This window comes from Zootoca vivipara, chromosome 6 (assembly GCF_965207765.1).
Source record: "Zootoca vivipara chromosome 6, rZooViv2.hap1.1, whole genome shotgun sequence".
NCBI classification, from domain to species: Eukaryota; Metazoa; Chordata; class Lepidosauria; order Squamata; family Lacertidae; genus Zootoca; species Zootoca vivipara.
This window is the reverse complement of record NC_142589.1, coordinates 13380252-13399006: the sequence shown is the minus strand read 5'-3', so window position 1 is coordinate 13399006 and position 18755 is coordinate 13380252. Positions and strand designations below refer to the sequence as shown.

General features: G+C 46.8%; 2 protein-coding genes across 2 annotated transcripts in view; both read left to right on the top strand.

Moving 5' to 3' along the window:
• The window catches only part of TMEM201 (transmembrane protein 201), a 44283-nt gene extending 35901 nt beyond the window's left edge, over positions 1 to 8382 (top strand). Inside the window, exons 8-11 of the mRNA XM_035118993.3 lie at positions 708 to 779; positions 2442 to 2720; positions 4444 to 4575; positions 5294 to 8382. Coding sequence (XP_034974884.2) covers positions 708 to 779; positions 2442 to 2720; positions 4444 to 4575; positions 5294 to 5391 — 581 coding nt within the window. The 3' untranslated portion in view covers positions 5392 to 8382. The remainder of the gene's footprint in view (positions 1 to 707; positions 780 to 2441; positions 2721 to 4443; positions 4576 to 5293) is intronic.
• A 2122-nt stretch (positions 8383 to 10504) lies between these two features.
• LOC132592368 (uncharacterized) lies at positions 10505 to 15694 on the top strand. Its single transcript, XM_088671560.1, has one exon. It carries the CDS (start codon positions 12733 to 12735, stop codon positions 13498 to 13500), a length of 768 nt encoding a protein of 255 aa, XP_088527686.1. The 5' UTR covers positions 10505 to 12732; the 3' UTR covers positions 13501 to 15694.
• The last annotated feature ends 3061 nt before the right edge of the window (positions 15695 to 18755 follow it).

Below are 18755 nucleotides of genomic sequence, written 5' to 3'. Positions count from 1 at the left end.
GAGATGGGCTTTTGAGCCAGCCCAACAGGACTCTTACTTTCCTATAGTGGGAAGGGGCATAGGCCAGTGGCATCTGCACTTGGGCCTGGAGAGAACCTTCCCTGAAATCTCGGAGAGCTGCTGCCCATCGGTGTAGACAGTATTGAGCAAGGTGGACCATGGAAATAACTTTAATTATAAAGCAGCTTCCTTGTTATTTTAGCACCCGGGATGCAGGTGGCGCTGTGGGCTAAACCACAGAGCCTAGGGCTTGCTGATCAGAAGGTCGGCGGTTCGAATCCCTGCGACGGGGTGAGCTCCCGTTGCTCGGTCCCTGCTCCTGCCCACCTAGCAGTTCGAAAGCACGTCAAAGTGCAAGTAGATAAATAGGGACCGCTCCGGCGGGAAGGTAAATGGCCTTTCCGTGCGCTGCTCTGGTTCGCCAGAAGCAGCTTTGTCATGCTGGCCAGATGACCCGGAAGCTGTCTGCAGACAAATGCCGGCTCCCTCGGCCTATAGAGCGAGATGAGTGCCGCAACCCCAGAGTCAGTCACGACTGGACCTAACTGTCAGGGGTCCCTTTACCTACCTATAATTCTCACGACAGCCTTGGACCTCCAGACCCTCAGAAATGCATTATTTGGCACTTATCATTCATTTAGCATTCTCCTATGTCGTTGGGGATTGCTGTAGCTGCATGTAATTTCATTTTATTTTTATTTTTTTAGATTCTGGCTACCTCTTCAGCGGGAGCCGGCCACCATCCCAGACCTCTCACTCCAAAGAGTCTCCTACATCAGGTGAGAAGGGCCAGGACATTGTTCTGGGGTGCTTGAACTTGCGAGGAAGTTCCAGAACGAGCAGAGAAACTGATCTCTTTTTTGAACAAATCACACACACGAAAGACAGAGGGAGAAACCTTTGTGGTCCTATATTGCAACAGCGTTTCCAAATTCGGCAGGTCACAATAGCTTGCTCACACCAGTGACCTGTCTGTCACCCTTCTGAACCCTGTCTGGTGGGGAAGAGAACCGGACAGGGTTCAGAAGGGTGACAGACAGGTCACCAGTGTGAGCAAGCTATTGTGACCTGCCGAATTTGGAAACGCTTCGGTGGCAGGAGCCACCAAAGGAACAGATCTGCACTGGTTCTAAACCGGTTTTGCTATCGCCTCTTCAGATAACCCACACAGAACAACATTCTGAGCAACGTGGCTGAAGAGTGCCAAGACTTCTATTACTAGCAGCACCATATCCGCCCCATCCCGAAAAATCCTGGGAACCGCAGTTCCTCCTTGCAGGGTTAGCACACTTAACAAACTACAGTTCCCAGGATCCTTTGGGGGAAGTCATGTGCTTTCAAGGTCCAGTGTAGATGTGACCAGAATTACATTTTAATACGTTTTAAAGCAGCTTATCATGTAATATTATCATTTATGATTAAATTTATAGGATTTCACTAGCAAATCCTAGCACAGGTTGCAACAATTTTAAAATTCAGAATTAAAAAATTATAGCAGCAGGGTCCCAGGGTGGTTTGCAACAAATAAGTTCGTTTTTGATCTAGACACTGGGATCCAGCACCGAGGGCCTTCTGGCGGTTCCCTCATTGCGAGAAGTGAGGTTACAGGGAACCAGACAGAGGGCCTTCTCGGTAGTGGCACCCGCCCTGTGGAACGCCCTCCCATCACATGTGAAGGCAATAAGTAACTATTCTACTTTCAGAAGACAACTGAAGGCGGCCCTGTTTAGGGAAGTTTTTAATGTTTGATGCTGTACTGTTTTTAATATTTGGTTGGAAGCCGCCCAGAGTGGCTGGGGAAACCCAGCCAGATGGGTGGGGTATAAATATTATTATTATTATTATTTATTATCTGTCCTTTATGTCTGTTACTGATTCTAATTTATCATATATTACATTACCTTTGATACTGTTTTGTTGTAAGCCGCACAAGGAATAATTATTAAAGGGCATCTATCTAGATTTACTACTACTACTACTACTACTACTAATAATAATAATAATAATATCATAAATAAAGGCTGCATACACACCATTACATTCAAAGCACACAGCTTCACCTAATGAAACCTGGGAACAGTGGTTTACTCCTTGCAGAGCTACAATTCCCAGCGCCATTGAACAAACTGCAGTTCCCAGGGTTTCTTTCTTTTCAGGGGAAGGGAACATGCTTTGTCCTTCCACAGTGGTTTAGTGCTGCTTGCTTTTAACTTCTTTGCTCTCGAATTTGCTTTTAATTGCTTCATGCATGGTTTTCATCTTTTTGATGTAAACCTCTTCAATATATATTTGTATGACTTCACTATATATAAACAAATCTTTTAACAAACAGTTTGGCGCCTACGCACCCAAAATCCCCATTTCCTGATTTCTACATATACTGAAACGCTGTCCCTCCCTCCCTCTCTCTCTCTGTTTCCTACTCCCATTTCCCCTCTCAGAATATTTTTCCCTCCTCTCGGGGAGCTGTGTCTCCTCCCCTGTCCCTTCGCCGGCACCATCCGTGGCTGGCTCCGTGGCTTCCAGCTCTGGCTCCCTGCGTTACCGGCGGCCCCTCATCAGCCCTGCCCGACTCAACCTGAAGGGCCAGCGGCTGATGCTGTTCTCAGCTCACAGCGAGGCCCAGCAGCAGGAGGACCTGGCCCACTCAGAGAGCAACATTTTCGCCACGGAGCAGCCCGCCTTCCCAAAAAGGAACCTAAGCGAGCGGGGACTGCATGGTACGTACGCAACCAGGAGGTGGGACTTGAATCGTCTGTGCCAAGGTTGCGGTTTATCCTAGTTGAGGCACCGGTGGCTGTGCCTGGAAAACTGAGCAGTCCCTTCGGGCACGAAGTGTGCAACAGTGGCTGCCATGATGGGCTCGCATTGCGCCCGTCTAGTCCAGCATCCTGTCCACACAGTAGCCAACCAGGTGCGGGCAGGACCTGAGCATAACAGTACCCTAGTGACTTGGGTAAAGCTGGAATAGAGTAAAACTCCCTGGAGCTATTGGCAAAGTGCTGCTGGTTCCAGCCAACTCTGTTTGTTTTTCAGCAGAGGAAGAACCTGCTGGATCAGGCCAGAGGGGTCCCATCTAAGTCCAGGATCCTGTTCTCACGGCGGCCACCCAGATCCCACAAACAGGCCCTGAGTACCAGAGGTTTCCAGCCACTGGCGTTCAGGAATGCTAATGCCTCAGCTATTTACCCTAGCCAGGGTGGCTGTGCTCTGCCCAAGAACATACAAAGGGGGGTGCGGTCTGCCCCGGGTGTCACCCTGATGGGTGGTGATAAAATGGCGGGCGGCACTCATCACTGCGGGGCCTGCAGCATGCATGAGCCACACGTCTCAGCGCCCACAAGCTCCGTGCTGTCTGCCCACTGCCTCCCCCCCCCCCGCTGTAGGGTGGCTTAGGCTACGTGCCTGTCCCTATGGGTGCCACGCTCCCTGTTTTGTCCCTATGGTTGCCATGGCGTGCCCCATGCCGTCCCTATGGGCATTGCGTGCCCCGCCCCACCCCTGGGCACGTCGGCCCACTGCCCAAGAGCCTTTCTCCGCCGCTGGCTCTGCCTCCACACTTTGAGGCAGCAATGCTTCTGATCTGGTGTGATCCAGCATGCCACTCTTAAGTAGAAAAAGAGGTCCTAAACAGCCTCAGGCCTGCATCATTCAGCCCGGACACTGAGGTCCAGCTCCAAGGGCCTTCTGGCAGTTCCCTCACTGCGGGAAGTGAAGTTAAGAGAAACCAGGCAGAGGGCCTTCTCGGTAGTGGTGCCCACCCAGTGGAACACCTTCCCATCAGATGTCAAGGAAATAAACAGCTATCTTTCTTTTAGAAGACATCTGAAGGCAGCCCTGTTTAGGGAAGTTTTTAATGTTTGATGTTTTATTGTTTTTTAAATACTTTTATTGTGTTTTTAATATTCTGTTAGGAGTTGCCCAGTATAGCTGGGGCAACAAGATGTGTTGCATATAAATGTTGTTGTTGTTGTTGTTGTTGATGTTTGTTGTTTAGAGCATAGCCATCACAACTAGTAGCTCTTGAGAGCCATCTCCTCCATGAATTTTCCTAATCCAGGCATCCCCAAACTGCGGCCCTCCAGATGTTTTGGACTACAGTTCCCATCTTCCCCAACCACTGGTCCTGTTAGCTAGGGATCATGGGAGTGTAGGCCAAAACATCTGGAGGGCCGCAGTTTGGGGATGCCTGTCCTAATCCTCTTCTTAAAGCCATCTAGCTTGGTGACCATCTCTGCCTCCTGTGGGAGTGAGTTCCATTTTCTAACCATGTGCCATGTAAAGAAGTCCATTCTGTTTATCTGCCCTGAATCTTCCAGCTTCATTTGACACCTTTTGACTTCTAGTGTTCTGCGAGAGGGAGGAAAGCCAAAACCCACACAGCGACCAGAAGAAACGTTTTCTGCAAACCCTTATCTCCCTGCCTTGTCCTCCTTTTTTAAGATATGAGAGCCATAACGGAAGCCGGGAGCATCTGCAGCGACGGCACTGTCAAGAAAGGAGAGAATTCGTCGCACTCATCGAGCTGCGTGGTGGACACCACAACGAAAGGCGAGGAACTAACAGGATGGAGGGGTGAGTGTTGTGCAGGGTTTGGGTTGTGGTTTTTTTTGCTTAAAACATGGTTTGCCATGGCAAGAATGTGTCTAATAAATATAATTAATAATAATTAAAATATGAAAGCAATTGAAAAACATTACCTAGATAATAGATAAAAACAAAAACAGACATGCAAAGAAAAACAGCATAAAAAAGAAACAAATATTTTATTTTATTTTAAAAAATAACTACCAGAACATTAAAATATCCCTTCCCCACCCCACAAAATTAAAAGCCATCATTTAAAGCAGGCCCGGCTCTAGGTAGACCCCCGGTGGCGCAGGGCACCATGGCGCCGGCCCGCCAGAAAGGCGCCGCGAGCTGCGCCCGCCCGCTGGCCGGCCGATCCGCCGGTCCACCACGCAGCTGCGCCCACCCGCCCACCGCGCTGGGAAACGGGGCGGGAGGGCGCCAGAGAGATCCGGCGCACCACAGCGGCAGGGGCGTTTAAGACGGCCCTGATTTAAAGTCAAAGACCTGGTTAGAAAGTTACCTTTTTGCCTGGCACCTGATTAATGTAACAATGGCACCAGGCGAGCTTCCCTGGGGAAAACATTCCACAAGCAGGGTGCCACCACCGAAAAGCCCCTGCTCTTTTGTTGCCACCCTCCTGTGGCAGATAATTATGAGCCGACTGGTTGGTTCATGCTGCTAATCCTCTTCCTTCTCCGGACTCCTTTCTTTTTCCAATCAGGCCGCCTTGGCAGCTCGGTGCTCCGAGGTCTCCTTGCCGTGAGCCTGACCGTCAACGCCATCTTCACATCAGCCTACCTCTACCAAAACCTGCGCTGAGCCACGTTGCTGGGGAGTGATGGCCAAACCACCACCGCCACTTCCTCTTTGTCGCCGCACTCCTTCCAAAGAGAGAGAGAAGGGGGGGTGGCGATTCTAGGATGAGGAGGACCCAACCATTGTGCAGCCCTTCTGTCGTCATATCTGCCTCTTGGCCAGCCGCAAACTGCTGACCGCAAGAGAACACACACACACACCAATCAATCGCTGCTGACCTCGCCTATAAGCAGAACACTTTCTCTTTTTAGGGAACTTTTGTGACCCATGCTGGGCGATGGCGGGGCTGTTTCAGCCAGTGTTGGGCTTCTCCAGTTACTTTGCACCTTTCTCTGTACAGAACCGGTTTATCAGGATGAGCTTGAAGATGCTGGGTTGTTCTTGTTTTACGGGGGTGGCACGTTGATGGAGTGGCCATGGCCAAGGGACTTTCTTCCTCCCCTTGTTTAACGATGAAACGTTAGCGTTGCTGACTTCTCGTTTGCCAAAGGACCGGGAAACATGCCGTTTTGCTCTCCAGTAGTTCCATGACGTTTCGCTGCTTCGTTGGCCTCGTTATCCCTAACAAGACTTTCTCTCAGTTTCCCTCTCTAGTGAGAAGGAGGGGGAGAGGACCAGCACATTAACTCATTCTGTGGCGTTCTTTTTCACCTTAGTTCCTTAACCACTTGCCACTCAGCTGCAGTTCATTTATTGGTGCTGCCATCGTATCTGTTTGTACTTGTTTGCAATGTTTTGCAGATTGATGGATTGTGGGGGTTTTGTTTAGCTTTTGTTTTTTTTAAAGTCAGTATCCAGTATCGTAACTCCATTTTTGCCTCACGTACAGGCACCACTTCTACTGTAACAAGACGTTCTGATGTCACTGATATACACTCTGGCTCTCGATGGCCAGGGTGTTTGCTGGGTGTTTCTGAGTTGGATTTTTGAGAAATTTGCTCTCAATGTGATGTACTAGAAATGCCAGAACTGGGAGGCAGGGAGTTGTAGAAACTGGCCACTGTTTGCAGCTTCAGAGGTCTGTCTCCCACTGCATCTGTGACGTGTGGATTTCTTTGTTCAAAACTTATATATATCTTCTTAACTAGCCAAAAGCTGAAGTAGGTCAGGTTAAGAAATTCTGCCCTGTGCTGCAAAACTCAAAAATGAAATTGGTGCTTGCTATATCAGTCAGACTCTGTGCTTGGATTGTATGCATAAAAACTGTTAGGTGGAACGACTTGTGTGACTGTACCTCTGAGCAACAAACAAGTAAATCCCTGCACTTAAAAAGCTAGCAAATCAGGGAAGTTTGAACTGACACACTAGTTATCTGTGTGCAGGGATTTTATTTTATTTTTATTTTTTATATAAATCAATCAGGTATTATGTTGCCACCTGCTGTCTGGTGGTAGAGTCTAGTCACACGTCAACCACTTCCTGCTCGTCATCTGTTTTAGAGAACCAGATCACAGGTGCTAGGTCCAAAAAATTATCCCTCTCCTAAGAGTAATTCCAAAACGTCTCGCTTCACAGGTATCCAGTCCTACATTCTACATGCTGTATTTTTGGGTGGGCATCCAAGCACTGCCAGTTAACATGGGCAGAAACTCGAAATTTAATTCCTCTCAGTAAATTGCTTCTCTTTCCTCGGGGTATTCCCAAAAGTTAAGTGCTTCTGCCGCAGCCCAGGAAAATGTGCCCATTGCCAAATAGCTCAGCTTTTTTTTGTTGCAGAAAATATTTCAGGCTTGAGGTGTGTAATTCTGTGCCGCGACTGACTGCTCACTAGCAGTGAAATTAAGCCTGTGATCTTAGACCTTACCTGGTGGGGGGGGGGCGTTGTTTGTAAGCAGGCTGTATTTCTTCATAGTCCTCTATTCCAGCAACATCTGAAGAGAAGGCCACTGGTTACACACCACACTGTAAATATCTTTCCATCTTTCAAACCACCTTTGGCTCCCTGTGGGGCAGGTGGGGAGCGATCATTCTGCTCTCTCTGCCTAAGAAGGGAGGAGGGAGGCAGAATCCTTTGCATATGGTGCTAAAACACACTCAATCGCAATCACTCTGGTGCAAATTCTTCAAATCGCAGCGCGCCCAACTAAAATGGGGTAAAGGTGTCTTGAAAGCACCACGTCTGTGTCTTAATTCCTTTCCGCCTTAATGCAATTGATGTGTTTCTTTGTCTTGCTATTGTCCTTTCCCCTTGCACAAAGTATTGGTGTGTGGGGAAATCGCTTGATGATGCCAATGTTTATATATAGAGCCCTGTCTGTTGGCAGCAAAAACAAAAAAACCCACCATTTCACTCTTTTATTGAACTTGAATGCAGCACAGTCACCTGCGTTTAAATAACTATCAATTCTCAACTAAGAACCTGGGTTTAAGTGGCCAATTTCTTTATGGGAGCAAAGGGTGGGGGATAGCTATTGTTTGCCCACCAGCCTTCCGTGTCCAGTAAAACATTTAAAAACACACATGTACATTGTTTGCAACAGACGGAGAGGGGATTGGCCACTGACACTGTTTTTCTGATGGGGTTATAGGCACGTGGTGATAGTTCTGTACATATAGAATGCATCCTTTGAGCAGCTTGTCCAGAAGCCTCATGAGGACTAGTTCCCTGGTGAATGTAAAAGCAACTGCCTTCAGGAGTTAACTCTTACTATCGAAATACACTGTGTTCCTGAGAGGCTTGAATTTTTGGGGTTGGGTGGGGATTTGGTGGGTGGGAGTCATAAGAGAAGAAAAATGGCAGAGTCCTGGTTTTTATTTTCCTTCACTGAGAAAAGTTGTACATTTTGTACTTAATATGACTGTGGGGTGGGGTTAACTTTGTACAGTTCGGTGAGAAATTTGTGTCTTTAGTTTGGGGGTTTGGATGCGAGGGGTTTGTTCTTTTCCCTCTTCTTGCCCCCCACCCCTGCCATTCCTCCAGGGAGTTTATGTTCTGTGTTTGAGAGATTATTTTTCATTATAAAAGTGGAGAATAAAAGTGAAATTGAATCTTGAGCATCTTGTCCCATCACTTTCTTAAATGGGAAGGAAAAACTGCAAAAGCGGTGTAGCTTTTACGTTCAATTTCAAACCGACTCACCCCTTTGATCATTTTGCAAACAACTTTCTATTCCTTTCGTAACTTAGACAGGTAGGCAAGGGAGGAAATCTATCCCGTCCAAGTAGCTCATGGTTGACATATCATCCTCACAAAACAACCCTGCAAATTAGATTAAAGTTAAACGGAGCAGTCCAAATGGGGATTTGAACCCAGATCTCTTGTCCCAGGCTAATGTTTGATGCAGGTTCGAGATACAATTTTATTTATTGTTTATTGAATTTATATCCCACCCTTTATCCCCCAAGGCAAACAGGGCGACAAACACCTATACAGTGGTACCTCAGGTTAAGTATTTAATTGGTTCTGGAAGTCCGTACTTAACCTGAAGCGTACTTAACCTGAAGCGAACTTTCCCATTGAAAGTAATGGAAAGTGGATTAATCCGTTCCAGATGATGAAAAACACCCCCTAAAACAGCAATTTAACACAAATTTTACTGTCTAACGAGACCATTGATAAAATGAAGGCAATAATCAATGTACTGTACTATAAGTAAGACAGTATTGTAGATGAAAACCAACTACAAACTCTGGTTAACAAGTTTGTAACCATAGTTAATATGTCCATAGTTAAGCTTCTGTAATGCTGAACTATGTTTTTTTAAAAAAATTTAAACCTACGGTAGCTTAATAACCATGGGTTGATGTTATGTTCAAACTAACATCTGTGCAAGAATATTTCTCGACATACTGTGTTGAAGGGTATTGCTTTAACAGGTCATGGGACCCTGCCTGCAGCTTGTCACAGGTTTACCACCTTTGTGAACTAAACCAGCTCTGGTTTTGGCGCTGAGAGAGAATCCTTTGGCCTGGCACGTTAGTCTCATTTTGTATCAGCCAGGGTGACGCAAGCAAGCTTTGCGGGATCCACCTTCCAACTTGCACACAAACATACGGGTTCTGCTTCTTGGGTTGTGTGGTTGTGTCAGACCTCCTTTCTGTTGATAGATGTCACAGATACAATTTGCTTTATTGTTCCATAAGGTGTGTTGAGGATTCAGTTGCCCAAGCTCTTTTGATCATCCTTGCCAGGTAAGCTCATGGTGATGTTTGTTGATGTTTATTGCTGTTCTAACCTCTCCTATTGGGTATTTTTAAAAAAATAAATGTGGTTCAAGGGGTGAAAATGGAGTCTGTATGGAGCTGGAACACAGTAGCTACCTTAGGCCAGATTGTTTTTATAGGCCAATATTGTCTACTCTGACCGGCAGCAATTCTCCAGGGTCTGAAGCAAGAACGCCTTTACTCTCCTCTGCGACCTGGAGATCCTTTTAATTGGAAGGGCCACATAACAAGTGCTTGAACAGAGTATAGAAACAAAAGAAGGTGCCCTCGGTCAGGGCCATGCAGAGCATGATGCGTGTTTCCCAACCCTGGGAACCAGAAGTCCCATCCAGGAAGGAGGCTCCCTGCTGCAACTCTGCATGAGTGGCTGCTCTAGCTTTTGTTAAGACAGATTGGAAACGGGTGGGAGAACCTTTGACCCTCCCATCAGCCTCGGTCATGGCTAATGGGGCTTGTAGTTCCAGCAGCATTTGGAGGCGGGGGCACAAGTTAGCTGTTAGCTGTAATATCGGCTAACAGACAGCACTCTTGGCTTCTTAGAATGCCTCCAGAAATGTACCAAGCAGAAAACGTAAGTTCTCCTTGCCACTATGCTTAGGAGAGGCAAACCTGTTGGACAGCCTCCTCCCACCGTTCTACGTGCTCTTAATTACCCATTTGACTAATACACTTTTTGGTAGTGGCCTAATCCTGCCAGTGCATGAAAGAGATATTTTGGATGGTAGGCAAAGCTTGTACGTACTCTGTGCTCCTAACAAATAAAAGCTCCCCATAATCTATGCCAAAAAAATAAAGCTGAATTGTCATCTGCATGCAGCTTGCACTTGTAAAGTGATCCTGCTTGTTTACGTACTTCATAACTTGTTTAATTCTGCTAGGTGCAGGTATAGCCATCTGGTCACATGCAAACTTCTCTGCATTAGGCTGAGAGATGGTGACTGGCCCAAAGTCACCCAAGGGGCTTCATGGCTGAGTGGGGATGCGAACATGGGTCTCCCAGGTCCAGCACTCTAACCACTGCTCTACACTGGTTCTTTGATGTTAAAGTGGGAATTTACTCATATTGTGGAAATCATAAGGGCTAAAAAACCTGGGGTTGTTTTTTTATCTCCACATTTAAAAGGTTCACAAAGCATCACATTCCTTAGGGATATAGGGGCAGGGGGAGCAATTTCTCCGCTCACCCCACTACATCCAACACAAAAAAACATCTCTGGCCCTTTATGCAGACATGAAGGCATTTTTCACATACAAAATATAGTAATGAAAATGGCAATGAAAACAAGCCTGCTATTCTGAAGAGCCTGTCCAAGCTTAGGGCAGGGGAATTAATGTGAATCTTTAATATTTGGACCAAAGTTTGCACTCCCCCTAATCTGAACTTTGCCCCTTTCGTTGTCTTCTGTCTCCCCCACCCAGATATAGGGACATAGGATGCTGTCTTATACAGAGTCAGACCACTGGTCCATTTAGCTTAGTATTTTCTGCACTGACTGGCAGCAGCTCTCCAGGACAACAGGTAGGAAGTCTCTCCCAGCCCTACCTGGAGATACTAGGGGCTGAACCTAGGACCTTCTGCATGCCAAGCAGGTGCTCTTCCACCGAACTATGGCCCTTCCCCATAGCATTTTCTGATCCCACCTTTGCCTGACTGCTAGGCTGCAAGCACAACTGCAAATGAATGCACCTGCCTATTTTGAGTTACTTGGATCAAATTGTATGCTGTGTGTTGGTCCTCTTTGTACAAATGGAGATGCATTTATTTATTTTAAAACGACGGTGATTATAATAGAGAAAAGGATGAAGCTGCATTTTTTTATGTTCCATGTTTTTATTAATGGCAGTTCTGTTCACTGAAAGGGCTCTCACACAGAAGACAGAGCAAGCTTGTTTTCTCCCGCTCCAGAGGGTGGGATCCGAACCAGTGCCTTCAAGTTACAAGAAAGGAGATTCTGGTTAACATCAGGAATAACTTTTCTGACAGTAAGAGCTATTGACTGTGGAATGGTCTACTTATGAAATGTGGTGGGCTCTCCTTCATCAAAGGTTGATGAGCAGAGGTTGGATGGCCATCTGACATGTATGATCTAGTTGGGATTCCTGCATTGCAGGGGACTGGACTAGATGAAAGGGAAAGCACTCTCTGCACATGTTCTCTTGGTTATTGCTTTGCATGCTGGAACCGCTGCTCAGGGGACAGAGAGCCTGAAGCAAAGTGTTGCAGCCCAACATTCATCCTACTCAGAGCAGCAGCAGACCCATTGAAATGAATGGGCATGGCTAACCTAGCTCCACTCACTTCAAGGGCTCTACTCTGAGTAGAACTTGGATGGAAACAACCCTAGGCTCAGCTCCGGGTTCTAATCAAGTTCTGCCGTTTTGCCTTTGTTTCGCGTGCGCTGGAACCAAAGTTTAAAGCTTTTCCACAAAGTGGAATTGCCAGCGGAGCAGGGAAACAAATTAGCATCCAAGCCATAGGAGTTCTGTAATGGGTAAAAACTTATTTTGGACGGAGAGTCAGGATCCTTGGCACTTTTAGGCAAAGCAACGTCATAAAAAGAAGAAATCCATTAAAAATAGCAAGAGTTTAATTGAAATGATCCTAATTGGAGAGCGACTCTTGCTTCTCCGCAGTCTCTCATCAGCAAATCACAAATCATGGGAGTATTGGAATTATTTCCTCCCCCTCGCTCCTCTTGATTCTTGGATTTTTGGCTCCGCGCAAGAAAATGGGTCTGTTGGCCAAATCTGGCACAGCGCCCAAATGCACCCAAGTCCCGGGCAGCCGTTACCGCCCTCTTCGGGGTTCACACGCAGGTCACAAAAAATTGTAGCAAACTTCAAATATCCAACTCCCGTCTCCAGTCAAAACAAAAAGAGAATGAACTAACACATTTGGTCTTACAAAAGTGTTTGCGAAACTCCCATTTGTTTTTTGCCCGCTAAACTTGGGCGCAATTTTGGTTTTCGGAGGGAGAGGCAGAAGATTACGCACGGAGCTCCAGGCGCGCTTTTGGAGAGGTAAGGCAAGCGCACCGGCAACCTGGAGAAAGGTAGGAGCGGGGCGCACTCAGCGCTTGGCAGATTGGGGGTGGCAACCAGGGGTGGGGGAATGGGATTTTCGAAATTGCAAAAGGCTCGATCCACTGCCACCACCTCTGTCCTTCAGGCAGAAGCTCCATGGAGGAAGCTGCGAGCGCCGGAGCCGTCGAGGCGATCTCTGGGACAAAGAAGGAGCAGCTCGCAGACGAAGAGTGCAACGCTGCCGCGCCGCCTGCTCCTCTCCAAAAGCCCCCGTATTCCTACATCGCTCTGATCACCATGGCCATCCGAGACAGCCCCGAACAGCGCTTGCCCCTGCGCGACATTTACCGGTACATCTCCCAGCGGTTCCCTTACTACAATTTGAGCCAAAAGAGCTGGCAGAACAGCATCCGGCACAACCTCAGCCTCAACGAGTGTTTCCTGAAGGTGTCCCGGGAGGGAGCCGGGCTCACGGGCAACGACTGGATGCTGGATCCAGCCTTCGAAGGCATGTTTGAGCCGGGGAATTACCTGCGCCGGAGGTGCGCCCGGAAGCGCTCGCGGGATCTCGCCCCCGCGCCTCCGCCGACGGCGCCTTATTTCACCTGCCCGGAGACACCTGCGCCCGCTTACCGACCTTATCACCCATATCCTCAGAGTCCGCTTCCGCCTCCTGCCTATCTTTTGGGCGGATCAGGTGTGGCGCAGCCCTTCCAGACTTACCCGGTGAGCGGCTGCCTCCCAGGTATGGGTCCCGTCGGCGGCTACGGACCCTACCCCAGATTCCTGCTTCCCGGCGGGGCGGCCCAGCAGCCGCCGAGCCCGGTTGCAGGGGGGCCCGTCGCTCCTTTCCAGTCGTCCCCCGACCTGTCCCTTTGGAGCGGTTGGCAAGAGAGGATCCCCTGCGCCCGCACGGACTTCTAAAGAGAGGACGACTTGATTCGGAGCAGCACCTATGGACAACCTCGGTTGTGTCTCAAGGTTCTAGTCCTGCTTAAGGAAACTACCCGCTACCTCTTAAGGTCTCAGCGCTTGTGGGGGACGGGCAGGATTGGGGGGGGGGGAAGCAGCTTGGTATTTGAAAAGCAACGGGGCACGATTATTTCGAATCTGAAAAGAGAGCTGCCGACATATTTACACCAGGTCTGCTCCAGTGGTTTTCAACCACACCTGGTTGAAAATGCGGGGCGGGGGACGTAGTTGCTGATTTCTGCAGCTGAATGTTTTGTGGAAAGAGCAGGAGTAGGTAAACTGGTTAGCTGGCAATTGTGCTTGGACTCCTTTAGAATAAAGCCTTGGTGAGAGATATCAGGTCCCTTCCTCTCCACGCCACCCCCACCCCCTTGAAGAACCCAGCCATTTTTATTTTTATTTTATTGGCTGGGTTTTGAGGGAGGTCGGGAGGCGTTACCAAGGCAGTCGCCAACTTTTAAACCAGTCCCTGCTGCTTGTGCCTCAAAAAATAGTCTGATCTGCAGGGATTAGAAGATGCCGATGCTTTTTATCTACTCTATGAACTCTAAATTTGTCAGTACCTGACAGTCAGGCTACTTTTCAAGGCACAGCACTGGAGACAGGCTTAAAAGTTGGCAACCGTTGCCTAGATGAAGTTAAAATCTCCCCTGCCCAATTGAAAGTAACAAAATTGGCAGGCAGCAATGGCCATTATAGTCCTATTACACTTAAATGGAAGTAAGTTCAATTTAGCGCATTGGGACTTGCTTCCTAAGTAAGTGGCCCATGTAGACATGGTGATTTGTAATCAACTGGAAGTTGTTACAGGTGAAAGGTTGTTACAGGTGAAATGTTGCATTTAAAATTGGTGTCAAGCACTGCTCAATGCTCAGGGCCAAAGTACCACCTAGTTTGACTAAAGTGTGGAGATTTTCAGCTTGTGAAACAGAAGAAGGATCTTGTTTTTTGTTTCTAGTTGGGAGTTGTGTAATGATTTCAAATGTGGGAATTAGCTGTTTCCAAAGGCAGCATAAATAGCCCGCAGAAGAAATTGACAAGATATTGCATGTGTTTAAAATGCTTGGGAGGAGAAATCTTGAAACTCCTCCCTAGGTTACTTTTCAAGTAGGACACTCCAGATTTAGTTCGTTACACACACTCCAGGGAAGTTCTGTTAACTTGAATAAAATTACTTTAAAGTAAATGATTTTTGGATTTAAAAGTGTCTGTGGTTCCTATATCCTAACAATGACTCTATTTCCACAAAGCATGGTAACCACTTTCCCCCCTAAAATAGAGTTCTAGCAAATGTTTAATCTACGCAGAGTACAGCCATTGAAATTAATTTTAATGTGTTTATTCTGAGTAGCAGCTAAATGCTGCCAAGAGTATTTACTTCTTTTAGGTGGGGCAGGGACCAGCATTTGGAAGTTTAGATTCTTAGTTTGAAAGGGTTTGGTAAAAGTTTTTCCAATTGTTTATTATTATTACTATTATTATTATCAGGCATATGACATTTGTGGCTTTGAGGGATTATTGAAGTGTCTTCTCTCCCCCCTCCCCTTTTGTGCTGGGGTTATTGGGTCATTGGTGAGTAGAAAGCATTTCACCTGGTTACATTTAGGACTTACTGATCCTTGCTGCAATGTTGGAAAGTGAAGGACAGAGCCTAAAGAACTGATTTTTCCAGCCTGGACATGTCTGAACATTGCAAGGCAAGGGCGGCTAATTTGCTTTTGAAAAAGAGGTTGCCAACATCTTGTGCTGGCTCATGCTCCTCTACCTTTAACAAAAGGTTGATCCTGCAAACATTGTCTTGGTGGGATCATACTAATCTCCATCCATCCTGTTAAAAGGGGCCCCCTTTGCTTATTTCTGCAGCTCAGATTGTTGGATTAATTCTGCTTGTAAAGCTAAATTGTGCAAAAGTTTAAAAAGTTGTTTTTATGTCACTTACTGTGTTCAAAACAGTATTTGAAATGCAAGAAGTGTTGGAAATGTGTCACCCACCCTAAAAGAAATCAGAGACCATTTTTCCCTGGGAAGAATTAAGTGTTTGTTGGAGCAGGGATGTGAATGGACCTCCCTTTTGCGTTTAAGTTTTCTGGTTTGGTTACACTGGAACTATTGGTTTTTTAATGGTTACTGGACAATAAAAAAATTTAATAGCAAGTGATGTCCTTTTAATGCAGGGCTGGGCTGCTATTTTTCTGTCTGAGGGCCACATTCCATCAGAGGAAATCACTTGAGGGGCCACTTGCCAATAGTGGGTGGAGCCAGAGACCCATGCACTGGATTAACCAACCAGGAATAAACATTAAGCTGCTTCAATTTTCACCATTGTCACCTCAGATCAGAGCTCCCAGTCTCCTATGCAGGTCTTACCCACTGGGTTTTGATGGGCTTACTCTTAATTAAGACAGCTTTGAAACTGGTTCCCATTTCTGGTATCAAAGAGCCCATGTACTGAGCAACTGGGAATAGCAAGTAGAACCAATTTACTGGATTCTCCATTCCATTCCTCAGTTCCCCCTTGTTCCGCCCCTCTGTTAGCATTCTCTGCCCATTTATCATGGAATCATGGAATTGTAAGGGGACCCCCAAGGTTCATCTAGCCCAACCCCCTGCAATGCAGGATTCACAGCTGAAGAATCACTAGCAGTTAAACATCCAGCCTGTGTTTCAAAACCTCTAGTGTTGTGTTCTTATTGTGGTGGGGTGGGTGGGAGTCACTCCTCAGATTTATTTTCCTAAATACCATATTTTGCATTTCTGTTTTCCCCAAGCTGGCTGAAGCTTATTTATACATGTTGCTATTTGGTTCCGTAAGAATGAATACACAGATAATAATTATTACTATTACCAGTGCTTCCCCCCCCCCCGGGGGGGACACAGGGGGACGCATACCCCGAAACATTTTTGTGAATCTAATTTTGGCCTCATGGGGGCAGTATTTTAATATGAGTAGGAAAATGATAGTACCCCTAAACTTTTTTTTAGGAAAAGAAAGCACTGACTATCTATATATATAAATGTAAACTGGCCATGTCCGTTAGTATCCATGTTTCACCAAAACCTCTTGACCGATTGCGTTCAAATTTTGACACAATGCCGCATGTGAATATGAGAGCAAGCCCATACTGTTTTCAAAGACAGATGTCACACCTGTCCCTGGTAAAAACCCTGTGTTTCAAAACACACTACTCAGATGAAAATGCATTCTGGGAAAAGAACCAGGTTGCAAACCAGTGCCCTCTACCGGCGGCTACACTGGTACTACACCTATAGAACCTTCCCTCTCAACAGCATCTCAGCTCCCGTTTACATACTAGGCCGAATGGAGGTACTGACTTGCCTGGGTGGGGGTTGGGGGGAGGAGGGGAGGGGATAAGTCAGGACACGGTGGAACCAGTCACAGGCATGAGCCGAGGGGGGGGGGAAGAGGGGGTGCGATACAATGGGTCGGGACAGGGTGGGGGGAATCGCAGGGATAAGCTGGGGGTGGGGGAGGAGGGGGCGGGATATGTCATGGATCGGGACAGGGTGGGGGCAGTCACAGGGATTAGCCACAGCAACGCGTGGCAGGGCCAGCTAGTTACGGTACTATTATAAATCAATTAATTACCTGCCCTTCACTGTTGACTGATTTCTGCAAGCTGTTCAAGGTAGCATACTTGGTTCTTCTCATGTAATCCTCACAACAACCCTGTGAGGTAGGTTTGGCTGAGAGGCAGTGTCTCCCCCAAGGTCATTTAGTGAGTTTTCTGGATTTGGGGTGGGGGGTGGGGTTTGAGCCATGGTATCCCAGGTCCTAGTCCGAGACTACAACAAATTAAAATTCAATATTTAAAGCAAATCACTGTCACACGGTTTACGGTGGGTTCTGAAGAAGATACCAGTTCACTGTTAGGAACACCCTCTTTGAGAACCCTACATGAATGCCTTTTCTTATTTTGCCTTCTGTCACCACCAGGTGGCGCCAACGAATCACCCAGGGCTTGATTCCTAAATCAAAGCCATTTATTCCTCCTCTTGGTCAGTCTCCCGTGAAACACTGGCCACTTGCAAATTGTCACATCCGTGCCACACCCCCAATAGCTCCTGGAAGCTATACCCTGCAAGGCAGCGGAAGTTTAGGATCAAGAGTTTTCCCTCCTGGCTGCCTTCCTAGGTTGACAAGCCCCACCTACCCCTCCAATTGCAGAAACCTTTGGAGAGAGAAAAAAATTCAGTGTTTTTTAGATCTGAGATCAAGCTTCGTCACTACACTCAGCTTGTAGTTCTTGGGCGATGAATGTGTGCATGTGTGGATCAGCCCATAGGAACACTTTTGCAAATGCCTTTAAATCACAATAGTTGCACCACATATTCCTTCATTGCACAGATGACCCTTTGGGTCACTTCCAACTCTAAAATTCTACTATTCTCTCCTCTCCCCACCCTCTCCAAGTGCAATTTGCTTCCAGTGCCAGAGAACTCTTGCATTAAAGCACATTTTCCCCCCTCCAGTGAGTCATTGTACTGTATTTTTAAAAGCTGAGATTCTCACACCATTGTGATTGCCAGCTGATAAGTAGCATAACACCTCACTGCATTTCAAGCTACTACTAATGTACATAGGGAGCCAGTGTGGAGTATTGGTTTGAGTCATAGCCAAGACCTTGGGAGTCCAGGGCTCAAATCCTCACTCAGCCATGAAGCTCACTGGGTGACTTTGTGTCAGTCACTGTTTCTCAGCCTAGCCTACCTCACAAGGTTGTTGTCAGGAGGAATCGGAGAGGGAGAGAAGTATGTATGCCACCTTGAATTCTTTGGGGAAAAGTTGGGATACAAGTGTAATAATATAAAATAAAATAGCCCCTGAAGCAAACGTTTATTAGGTTAGTTGCTGGATAGCTCACTTAGCAAAGTAGGAGACTCTTAATCTCATTACAGGTAGGTAGCCGTGTTGGTCTGAGTCGTAGCAAAATAAAAAAATTCCTTCAGTAGCACCTTAAAGACCAACTAAGTTTTTATTTTGGTATGAGCTTTCGTGTGCATGCACACTTCTTCAGATAGAATAAGTGTATCTGAAGAAGTGTGCATGCACACGAAAGCTCATACCAAAATAAAAACTTAGTTGGTCTTTAAGGTGCTACTGAAGGATTTTTTTTATCTTAATCTCATGGTTGTGAGTTTGAGCTGCATGTTCGGCAAAGGATTCCTGCATTGCAGGGAGTTGCCCT